Source organism: Amblyomma mixtum, chromosome 2 (genome assembly GCF_055824585.1).
Source record: "Amblyomma mixtum isolate Tamu chromosome 2, ASM5582458v1, whole genome shotgun sequence".
Classification (NCBI taxonomy): domain Eukaryota; kingdom Metazoa; phylum Arthropoda; class Arachnida; order Ixodida; family Ixodidae; genus Amblyomma; species Amblyomma mixtum.
In genome coordinates this window covers 239,115,370-239,127,695 of record NC_143013.1, presented here as the reverse complement: position 1 = coordinate 239,127,695, position 12,326 = coordinate 239,115,370, and the positions used below count along the sequence as shown (strand labels likewise).

Genomic DNA, 12,326 nt, shown 5'->3' with positions numbered 1-12,326 from the left:
TGCGCCATGTAGTCGGCGTTGCAAACAAACCAAATTTATAATAGTTGAAAGTTTAATAAATATGTAGTCGAGTGAATGATGAACCGTTTTGCGCAATATCCTTATTGCCTATTTTGCTCTTTATGTTGGTGTTTCTTTCTCTTATATTAATCCTGGAAAGTTTGAAACCGATAGTATTGATCGTAAAAAGCAGTACATACGTATCATTGAAAAGTTGGAGCTAATGGTGCAATATCTTTTTCATGCCAGCTTAGCGAAGTGCATATTGCCAGGAAACAAAGGAATGAGGCACCATTCACAAACCCCCCGCCGAAGTGACTCACTGGTTACGGCGCTCGGCTGCTGGCCCGAAAGGCGCGGGTTCCATCTCGGCCGCGGCGGCTGAATTTTGATGGAGGCGAAATTCTAGAGGTCGGTGTACTGTGCGATGTCAGTGCACGTTAAAGAACCCCAGGTGGTCGAAATTTCCGGAGCCCTTCACTACGACGTCTCTCATCACTTTGGGACGTTAAACCTCAATAAACCAATAAACCAAACCATTCACAAATAGAGTTCTAGCTCTCAAAGCGCATGACTCCTCAACTTCCATGTTTTTAGGCGCCTCCTGGGAACACCAGATGACCTTATTCCTCCCCTCTTCAAAAAAAAAACAAAACGAAAAGACTGAAAACCATTAGAGTCCTGCGATCAAAATAGTGCGATAAAGAATAGAACAAATTGTGTTGGGAGCGGGGCAAAATGAAAGGATGAAATACAGCTCCATGCAAAACAAAAGGGCTGTCCGTTACTTCGCGAAGTACGGCTTCATACGTATTATGCGCACTAATTCAGACTGGGGTCGCTGGCGTGCACTCATCACAGTACCGTCAGGCAGGACTTCATAAATGCCATCCGTGATGCGGCGCCACAGTTTTCAGAGTCGAAAGTAGCAGCATAGGAGTTTTTTTCCACAAACCTAGGCGAAGGACAGGAGTGCGCGCCCACACTTGATGGTCGGGCTGGTACTCGACGCACCGCAGTCGATGGTTGCACTGGCGTGCATATGTCCCCTGCTGCAGCCTGATATGCATACCTGAGTGAGTAGTTTCCTGCACGGTAGTTTCATACGCGAATGACACGTATTGAAGGATCTCGTATCAAGTATTACACTGCGCGTCTACGTACAGTGGCTGCATTTCCTTTATAATTTTGCTTGAATCGGTCGGTGACCCCATTTGACTGCGGGTGGTTGGTAGCAGTCTTGCGATGGCTCCTCCAAATGAACTCGAACATCTCGTTAAATAGCTGCGCTGTAAAGGCACGCCTCGATCGGTGATTATTCTGGACGGGGAGCCGTGCCGCATAAAAGTGCAGTACGATGCGCAATTGCAGACGATATGCCACGCGGCACTGCTTTGATTTCCGCATAGCGTGTCAAATGGATCGTTGCAAATGTAATATAATGCATTAAAGAAGATTCATGCGAACTTGATGGAATGGTGTTCGCGGTGGTGCAGTTGGTTCGAGCAAACCAGCGGACATTGAGGGAGGTGCCTTGCAGTGCTGGCACTCACGGCAACCTCTGGCTTAGCGGCGGACGTGGCGGCAAGTTTTAGCCGTCAAAAAGCCTGACGTGCTCTAGCGAGAGTGCGTGCAATCCAAAGTGGCCAGAGGTGCACTCATCGTGATAGTAGGCAAAAATCATCACTCAGATCTGACAGCTCGGCTAGGAGGTAGGCTCAGTCACCATTGCTCGAGTTCTTTTTTATACAGGACGTCCGGAAAAACTATTGGAATATGTTTTTAGCGCGACCGTTCAGGTGGTCAATGACATATCGTAAGTAGACGTCAGCCCACTGCCTTGCCATTAAGTTGGAATCGCTGATAACGCCAAGGAAAAAACTGTTATCCTCCCTGCTGTCATCAGCTTGCTCTACTGGTGCGCGCCACAGCGTTCCAGAATATTGGGGCTTGCGTCCCTATTTTTTGCAATTGCGCAGTCAAATGAATGTGGCGGAGGCTCCGCCATGCTAGGCGGCTCGATGGGCCCCGAGATTGGTCGACCAGAATAAGGAATAGAATATGGAACGACATTGATACGGTGATCATAGAGGTAAGGTCGAATTTTCATGGTGGCCCGCATCCCCATGATGCACACCTTTTCCTGGGTAGAGGACTTGGTTGCGGCTGGAGACAGAACGCCATTTGCATACGCAAGCAATCGTTCACCGTGTGCTTAGGGTTGGATGAGGACAATACCGAGGTTGATATTGCTGTCGTCGGCTTGTATCGCGGTGTCAGTCCTCTCAGAAAAGCGAACGAGGATAGAGGTTGCGTGCACCCGTCGGCGCAGCTCTGTGAAAGCTACCTCGTGCTGAGCAATCAGGGTGAACTGTGTACCGTAACTCGCTAAACGGGTGAGGTTTTCAGGCAATTTTGCAGAAGTCGGCGATAAAGCGTCGGCAGTAGACGCACAGGCCATTGCGATGCTTAAAGATACCCTGGAGTCAGGGAAATGGGTTCCATAGATGATGAGTACTCACCATCATATGTGCATTTGACTAAGGTCCCGACATTATGTTCCCCTTGGCTAACAACAAACAATCTGATTATCGGTATAGGCCTTGCTGATAATACACTTCTATCGGTTTTTGAAAATACCAAAATGTGTTCATTCTTCAGGAAACAGCCAAAGTGATAAGGCAGCTTCCCGTGCTGGCTTTCCCTCGACAGTAGCTTTACGGGGCGCCCAGGAAACGCGCAAGGGTACCTGTCCAACCTCGATCTCTCCCCGTAGCTCAAGCCAACGTCCTCGCCCACCTAGTTCCATTTAATGCTGTTGTGTAGCCTGAGCCTGTTATTCACACTGTTTATAAAGAGCCATTCACTTTTAAATGGGAATTAAATGCGCTTTCTTTGCAGTTGGTCCTGCTTCGACAGTCAAATAGTCTCTCTAACGTAGCACTTTGTCTTTTAGAATGGCGTCACGTATCGCAGCTGAAGATTCCGGACTTATAGCACCACCTTTGACCTGCTCCTAACGCGTAGTAGCTGTGGGTGACCTTTTTTTTTTTTCAACCGTCTCCAAAGTGTATACAGACTTATGCCTCAAACCCCCTTTCCGTCTTCTTCCTTTTCTTTCACTCCCTTTATCCTTCTCTGCGTGCGTGCGGCAGCCACTGGGGATTGACTGATCAGCCTTCCACGCTTTCTTTTTAAAGCGCTAGTCTTAGGACGCACGTTCCAGCTACAAGTATGGGTGTTGGCGTGTGCAGCCTGTGTTGAGAGGAGGTAAAGTGAAGAGGGGCAAATCTCTTTATCCACTTTCAGATCATAAAAGGTAGCGAGAGGAAGAGCGGGGATATGGCAAGGGAGCGAGAGCGTTGGAGGCAACGCGGGTGAGAACGAACCAGTTCCTATCGGCGCGCCCACATGATGGCCGGCTGTTGTCATCTCCGGCATCACACCACAGTTCCGGCGATGGGTCTGCGCTTTTTGTATACGTCACAGAGCATGGCTAGGGCTCTGTAAGGAATTGGTTCGGCGGTCGAGGCAGCAATCGCAGGTCTTCTTCGAGGCAGCTGCTCTGCGCTCCTATTTGCAAACACGAGGGCGCGCATGCCTCCTTTTCTACACGTGGCCCGACAGGAAGAACGAGACGAGGCCACCGGAATGCTAGTGAAGATTTCCAGCAACAATTTAGGCTTACGAAACCACAGCAGGTTGGGATGCTTACCTTCGAAGCGAGGCGGGTCAATGGGCTAGATCGCGCGAAGGTGTTCTGCGCGATTCGCTTTTTTGCGATAAAGAGTTTCACAGTCGGCAAGGCGATCATCAGGATCGCGTAGCCCGAGGTGAGCCAAACAACTGCTGCAGTCACCGAACCCACAACTCGCATCGGGGAGCTGATGGGCTGGGTTCCTTTCAAATCGATGTCAACAGAGAGGGAGCAGACATTGGCCGATATTTGGAGCGTGGCCCAAAATATCCTTCTGACAAGCTACCGCGCCACCGTAGTGCCCGTAGGAGGAAACCGCCCGTTCACGCAGCAGCGGCAGGAAGTTGCGACCGCAGAGCTGAAGTAATGTGCAGGCCACAATGGCAGCATCATGATGGGCTTGGTGGCCTCTTTCTTCCAATATTTATCATCTTTTTAGAAATATGGAAAGCCAAGGCGCGTAAATAAAACGGCATTATGCGCGAGACCACAGGCAACGCATTGCCCTGCGTGCGGCACCGTCTACCACCGAAAATAATAATCTTAAGCGAAGAAAATGAAGCGGCGTTTTTTACACGAGAATCTAACTTTGGAGTCTAATTTGCACTAGTTTACATTTCTGGGAAATTTTTATACTTAGTTCGTATTAACACCACTTATTTTTCTTGTCTGCGATTTTGTGTCTATGCCGACTGAGTGGTCTGCTTTTCATCCTCCTTCAGATGTGCAGCGATGCCCACACTGACTTAAGACTGACGTCCTCCTGTACCACAACAGTTCCCAGAAACAACCCGCTGAATCTTGCCCCTTAACTGCGCCACCCACTTGCACGGTCTGAACCCATCAGGTCCAGCTGCTGTTTTATCCAGTGGGAGCAATAACATGACACATGCGCTGCCGCATGAATGATATTGAAGGCCGGTGAATTTTTTTTTTCGACTACAACTTGCCGCCCGGAGCTGTACACCTGCGCTTGCGGAAACGCAGGGTATCATGGGGGACTATTAATAAATATATAAAACATAGAAAACGTTTGTTTGATTTTTCGGTACTAGGAAGCTCACATAAATGTGGTGGGAAATCCCCCGTTACTGTTTCGCCCACAGTTGAAGCAACTGTAAATGCAAGTACCCCGCGGTCTTTTAAAGGCTAAAGCAGGAAGCTTCGCCAATCGGTTATCAAAATCGAGAGACATCATTCTATATTCTGTTCTTTAGTAATTATGTTTTGCGCCTATCATAGCAACCAATACCATGAAATGAGAAATGGGCGACTCCTCTGAAGGTGTGGCTGTTGCCTGAGGCCACTGCGGCCGCTGCATAATAATTTGAACTTTCAGCGACATTATCCGAAGAAAGTGCTAGCACTTTACCACTATTGAAATCGTCAACTCTGCCTGCCAGAGAATTGCATTTTGACACTCTTATTCTCTCCGCACCAAAGCGTCTTATCACCATCGTCATCTGCCAGACTATGCCCTCTGCAGGGTAAAGGACACTACCATATCTCTTCAAGTGACCCTGCCCTGTGCCAGCTGCGGCCGTACTATCCCCGCAGATTTGTTAACCACATCCACCCACCTAACTTTTTGCACCCCCCCCCCCCCCCCCTTCGAGCTTTCCTTCCCCGGAATCCAAGTTGTTACCCTTAAGAACCATCGATTATCTTGCCTTCGCATTATATGCCCTGCCCAAGCCCGCTTCTTCCTGTTCATTTCCACAAGGTAGACATTAGCCCATGTTTTACCCCTGACCCACTCGGCCTAAATAACGATATTGTACATAAACTTCACCAAGAGGGTTGTTTATATTCTTCTTCACTGTCTGGCTAGCTGGTGGTTTGACCGAATGCGAACTTACGTTATGCGGGTGAGCAGGCAGCAGGAGTGGGTCTTCAACTTGACCCTACGCACGATCGGCCATTGGTTCTTCCGCTTCTGTTCACGATATCTTTTGTGTAAAGAGAAATCTTGAAGACCGATGCTTGCAACGTTTTATATATTAGAAACAGTGGCGCTGTTTACATGCCGGCGCCAACCATTTAACACAAAACCACGCCTCTTCCGATCCTTGCAGTGCTTGCAGGTCGTGCAACAGCACGAAGCAAGGGAGGAAGATCACAGGAGAGCCGCAACAGAACGAGGTTCCGCTCAAACAGCCACTTGGGAAAGGAGATCAGCAAACCATGGCCAATTTAGACCGAAGCTGGGGCCGAGCCATGATTGCGTGCGCAGCGACCACTCTCTCCAGCGCAGCGCAGTCCAACTCTGGCTTCTTTTATGTAGCATTCATGCGGGAGTACAACTTAAACCATGAGAAGGGCTCCTGGCCGACAACTATCTTCCAAGCAGTGTTAGAAGGCTCAGGTGAGATGTCGGCTTGCAAAATTCATTTTGATAAGCGCAGAGAAAGTCTTAAAATAAATTTTCAGTTAACCGAGTCACAATACAGTCTTGGAAACTGAGAAAAATATTTGCCGAAAGTTTCATTTCGGAAAGTTGCACTTGTGAGTCGTTTTTTTTCCGGTCAGCAGCAACGACAATCAAACCAGTGCCATTTAAATACGTATCTTTTAAGGGAGCGATATCTAAGTCGAGCAAACCACTTTCGCCTTGAGCTAAATATTCAATATTTGTTATCAGAAAAAAAAACGAGAATACAAATTACCATTCAGCATTATTTAAGGATGAGCCGTACATTTTGCATATCGGCAAAACACAGTCAGCCTGATGGAAAAGAATTTTATATTATTTTTTTTCTCCTCGTGCATATCAACCGCTTTCCATATGTTTGCAGCAGATTGTGTGCAATTACATGTGTTCCAAACATTATGCGTCTCCAGACTGACACCAATTTCCTCATAAATAACTTCGGATGACAGTATATGCCCAGAATTATTGAGTAAATGAGCAGTAAAAGCACATATTACACATCAATCACCTACACTGTCGAGCCCGAATATATCAAAAACTGATATTGCGAAACATTGCCTATATCAAACACACAGATTATCCCATTCAAATTCTGTGCAAAAGTCTACGAATGTGGGGCATTACATTGAAATTTAATTCCGCTGGTGATGCGATATATTGAACAGCGCGGGGCGTCCCTTTAAGTAAAGTATTCTCTTAAGGACCCTCTCGATCACTTTTCGCAATCTTAGACGAGACGTAGGCACCTTCTGACGTTGCTAGTGGAGTCAAACCATCTGACGACATGCACGCATTCTGTGTTTAAGGGTGGCCTTCAATCTCTTTTATGTAATTTCCGTGCCTCATCTTTATGCACAGAATTATTGAGTAAATGAGCAGTAAAAGCACAAATTACACATCAATCACCTACACTATCGAGCCCGAATATATCAAAAACTGATATTGTGAAACATTGCCTATATCAAACACACAGATTATCCCATTCATATTCTGTGCAAAAGTCTACGAATGTCAGGCAATATATTGAAAATTAATTCCGCCGCTGGTGCGATATATTGAACTGCGCGGGGCGTCACTTTAAGTAAAGTATTCTCTTAAGGACCCTCTCGATCACTTTTCGCAATCTTAGACGAGACGTAGGCACCTTCTGACGTTGCTAGTGGAGTCAAACCATCTGACGACATGCACGCATTCTGTGTTTAAGGGTGGCCTTCGATCTCTTTTATGTTTTTTCCATGCCTCATCTTTGTTATGCGGAGAAGCCTGCCCATCTAACTAAAGCTCAGCTGCGTGCTTGCGTGACTTGCATCACTCGCTTCATTGCTGATGGCATACGGCAACCGACTGCAGCTTGAATTTATTGCGCGATTATTCTTTTTGTGTACTAATAATAGCATGAGAAATCTTACAATAGAGGGTGGCTCATTCCAAAGGACCGTTCACTGCCGCTTCGAAGCGAAGCAGGTTAGGCCTAGCACGCCGGCGGGTAACACGTACTGGATGGAAGATGTGCGTCATAAGCGGAGGCCAATGAATTGTTTTTGCGAGGTCAGAGGCAAGCCTACTTTTTGCCAATTTTAAATATGTTATTACACATACGTCGAATAATCTCGCGTTCAGCTTCGAGCTCTATATCCAGGTTCGAATGCACTGTTTTGCGCGCAGGTAAACTGTTGATACGAAAAACGCGGTAGTGCGGCAGCATTTCGCTCCATGAAAAACATTTGTAAAAAGCCGAGTTAGTGCTTTTAACAGGCGGAGATATTTGAAATGCACTCACTAGCCGTACGCGGTGTCTGAGTGGCTATGCCGCTCGGCTGCTGAGCCGAAAGAAGCTGGTTAGATCCCTGCCACGGCGATAGGCAAAACGATAGAGGCCCGTGCACTGTGTGATGTCAGTGCACGTTAAAGTACCTCAGGTAGTCTAAATCATCCTGACCTCTCGAGTTAGGTGTCCCTCATAACCTCAGTTGTTTTGAAACTTCATTTCTTTATTTGACTAATCGCGGTTCTCATGTTGAGACATTAAATGAGGGAGTGGGCGTTACAAAGCAAAACATTTCAATACAAATCGCAATGAATTGTTTTCCATGAGCGGCTTGAATGTTACTGGGTCGATGATGGCTGCAACTTCGGTGGGCAGGCCATTCCAATCTCGTGCGGTGCGTAGTAAGAATGAATGCTGAAAAGTAGTAGCATGGGCTTGTGGGGGAGAGACTGCATTACAGTGGCTTGATTGGGTGATGTGGTTGGCTCTTTTGATGTACGGGTTATCAAAGGCAATAATAGAAAAAATTATAAAAAGGCTAAGACGCGCTTTCCTATGGTGTCAGCATAGAAAAGGTAAGTTTATTCGAGCTTTTAGGGCTCCGATGCTGGGATCGTAGCAATAATTAAAAAAAATGAATCATGTTGTTCGGTTCTGAACCGAATCGGGGGAGTTAGTAATGTTATTGCGGTGCAAGTAAAAAATAGAATTCGCATACTCCAGCTGGGGTCGCTCAAACGTTTGGAAAGCAAGTTGTTTAATATGGGAGCAGACAAGGAAAAGGTTAAAGCGTATATAGCCTACTGCACGGTTAGCAGAATTTATTATGGGGTTAACATGATATGTCCAAGTTAGGTCACGTGAAATATGCACACCGATATATTTAAATGATTTAGTTTTGGCAGTTTGGATGTTAGTACTATAATCAGGCACACCGCACTTACGACGACGGTGGATGGGCATGAAGACTGTTTTAGAGATATTTAGTCACACTAGCCAAGTGTTACACCAATCCTTATGCGAGTAAAGCGTTTTTTTAATGTGAAATGGTCAGTGTAGTTTCTTATTACTAGATAAACTACAAAATCATCGCCGATTCGCGGATACGGGGAAAAATGTTATAAGCGAGGTCATTAATGTATATCAAGAAAAGGACAGGCCCAAGCACGATATGCTGCGTTGTGCCTGAAGGCATGTTTTTCAAGGACAAAGAATGTGAGTTGGCATATATGAACTGATGACGGTTAGCTAAACACCCTCGAATCTATCTTAGAACTCACCAATGCATGTTAAGACGTGATAACTTTAGTAAGAGACCACCATGGGGAACAATATCTAATAGTTTTCCAGACTCTAAATATATTGTGTCAGTCGCGGTGTCGCTATCTAGGTTTAAATATCAGTCGCGCAGAAAAAGAGCAGGTTGTGTTTTCCAACAATGATTTTTGCGAAAACCGTGCAGACTTGGTTTTAAAAAAAATGGCTGAGGCTTAACTTGGTTAAGCCTGGAGAATGCGAAGCATCATCGTGTCGCGTAATTTGGAGACGCACAACCACAGCGACGGCGCGAGGTGGGCCCTCGTTTCTCCACTGTCGGGACGTCATCGTGTCACGTGGTGTGACGTCATGTATCACGTGATTTAGAGGCGCACAACCGCAGCGACGGCGCGAGGTGGGCCCCCGTTTCTCTACAGTCGTGACGTCATCGTGTCACGTGGTGTGACGTCATGTATCACGTGATTTGGAGGCGCATAACCACGGTGAAGGGCTGAAGTGGTAGCTAAAGTAGTATGCTTCGCATAAAAAATTACGAATGTTAGGAAGTTCTCAATATGAGAGTATAAAATATGTACCACTATTCACAACAGACGCTTGCTCTCCAAATAGGGCGATAGATACAGGGTGACCAACGGTGTCCTCTCTTGAAGACTGGGATGACCTTGCCCACCTTCCAGTCATGTGGAATTAAACCGGTGTCGATCGATTCCGGGAAAATGAGTGATAAAAACAAGACTGCACAAGTGTGCACTATTTTTCAGCACTTTAACGTTGCTACCATCCACATCGGTGGATGACGAATTCTTCGATGATTCAATCACTTTGACAGAGACGTAATTACGTAATTAGTAATAATTGAACTAAATGTTGTATTTAGAGAATCTGCAACCTCGTCTCAGGAATCAGATGCTCAGAGGTGCCACAAGGTGAAATCTTATTCAGCTGATCAGGGTTATTGGTTTTCCAAATACGATTTAGGTCAGTTTGCGCATGGATGGTTCAGTAGTGAAAAAGGACTGGCGTTGAGTTGGAGCATTTGGCTTGTCGTATTCTTTTGCGACAGCGTAATACTTCTTCCATGTGGAAGGCGGTTGGAACGTTTGGCTGATCGACAGAAGGGTTTTTTCTTGTTATTAAAAACTCTCAAGAAAGAAATGAAATCGAACCAAAATATTTGAGAGGATGCCAGCACTGAACCAGAGGTTATCGCAGGCAAAATCAATTGACAATAAAAGAAGCAAACTCCCCCGACAAAAATTTAAGCAAAACCAATCGCAAAAAAAAATGACACAAATGACAAACGGGCAAAGGTGGTTTGTAGAGCAGAGAGCCCCGCAAAGGATTAATAATTAGGATTGAAGAAAAGTAACGCGGCTCAATCTAGCATGCTGAGGCGCTTCAGATGTGCTCCCAGGAGGCCATGAGGCGGGAAGGTGTGAGTATCTGTGTGAAGAAAGAAAAGGCTAGGAAAGAAGACAAGGAAAAAAACAGGAGATAAATAGATCAAAGAAAGCACAAGGAGTATATGTAAAATCAAAAAAACTTTTGCGGAGTGGAAAGTGAGCCAGTAGAAATGAGGAAAAGGCAAGGGAAAAAGGAAAGCTACGGAAGAAATGAGATGAAAAACAAATATTGGGTAAGGTGAAAAAACACAAAGAAGCCGTAGAAACAACCAACAGATGGAAAAGAACAAAAACCGAGCCTAGAGCCCATAAAACAATCATTCAAATGTACTCACGTTCGTGGCCACAAATCCCTGTGCAAAACTGAAGAATGCACGCGAGCGGAGAGTGTCTGCACTGAATAACTGCTTTCTCGACATTCAAAACCGCGGCTCTAAACCGGCGATAATACAGTCTCTAGATTATGCGTAATTGATGGCAGAACTATGTCAGTTGCTCAGAGCAATCTTTCGCGTCAGTATATACGCAAGCCGCTAAGGTGGTGCACGGACTACGGAGTCTACTTCCGAGCTCCAAGGCCGCGGCAGCCGCTTTTCGTGGGTGTCGCAATGTAAAAGCATCTCTGCACTGCCCTATGTCCGCGAAGTCCTCCAATACGGAGCCCAGAACTAGAGATTCTCCCTTCGTTCATATTCTGCTTTACGACGGTGAACAGCAAGTTATTTATTTCATTTATTTTTACTGCCTCGTGAGCTCTTTTGACATATTTGACGCTTAATTTTTTTTTCAATTCGCAGGTCTCATCGCATTCGCCCTGCAGAAGAAATTTCCTATTTCCACGATCGGCCTGATTGGAAGCGTCCTGTATTGGTCGGGCATTGTCGCATCCAGCTGGGCTCCTAACATAACATGGATGACTGTCACCTTCGGATTTCTGCAGGGTAAGCCTGGTGCACCAAAGTAAGTGTTTGCACCTAGAAGAGTTGAAAGTCTCCGACACAGCAGCGATGAAAACCGATGAGCGGTGCGCCTCCTTGTTTCGTTTACAATGCTGCTTTTGACGCATGAGTACCACAGTCATCCCAACGCAGTCACTTGTGGTGTGGGGTACAGTTCTGAAACAAGTAGTACAAGCAGTTTAATCAATTGCGACCTTGTACAAAATACATACGATTTTCTTCAGTTATACGTAGGAGAATAGCTTTGAATGCAAGTTCGACGAGTAGGGTTCGTTGCACATTATAGACGTTCGGCCGCGTCCTCAGGGACATGGCTGCCGGTGGAATCATGACGCGTGTGGCGTCTCTCATTGCCTAGCTGGACTTCGCTCTCATTTAATGTAACTGGCCTTGTACTTGTCTCGCTTTCGCTCATTTTGAGTCAAATTCCGGTCAGCTTACGTTTGTTTTGTATTCGGACAGGACTACTCCTAAGAGCCACAAATTAGGCTGCTGATATTGTTATGAAAATAAAAAGGAACGAAAATTATCGTCCGGTACAGAGGTCAGTTTCCATCCCGTAAATTATGGGAATACTGAGGCTGTTCAATTCATGCTACTTGTAAGATGACAAGACATAACTCTAGAGATTGAGCATCCATTCAGTAGCATGGTACTACAGCTCTACTATAAAATAACTTATTTTACTTCTGAATTTTTGCTTAGAGAATAAATGGTGGTGTTGTTTCCATTGTGTATTATATGGTAAGATATTACCGTCATAGTCTCCTGAAGCTTGCTGTGGCTTTTT

At 45.9% G+C, this 12,326-nt stretch overlaps 1 protein-coding gene across 1 annotated transcript in view; it reads left to right on the top strand.

Moving 5' to 3' along the window:
* Nucleotides 1-951: 951 nt before the first annotated feature.
* The window catches only part of LOC149363092 (uncharacterized), a 31,413-nt gene continuing 20,038 nt past the window's right edge, over nt 952-12,326 (top strand). The window contains exons 1-3 of the mRNA XM_089569878.1: nt 952-1,076; nt 5,782-6,062; nt 11,375-11,518. Of these exons, the coding sequence (XP_089426004.1) occupies nt 5,882-6,062; nt 11,375-11,518 (325 nt within the window). The 5' untranslated portion in view covers nt 952-1,076; nt 5,782-5,881. The remainder of the gene's footprint in view (nt 1,077-5,781; nt 6,063-11,374; nt 11,519-12,326) is intronic.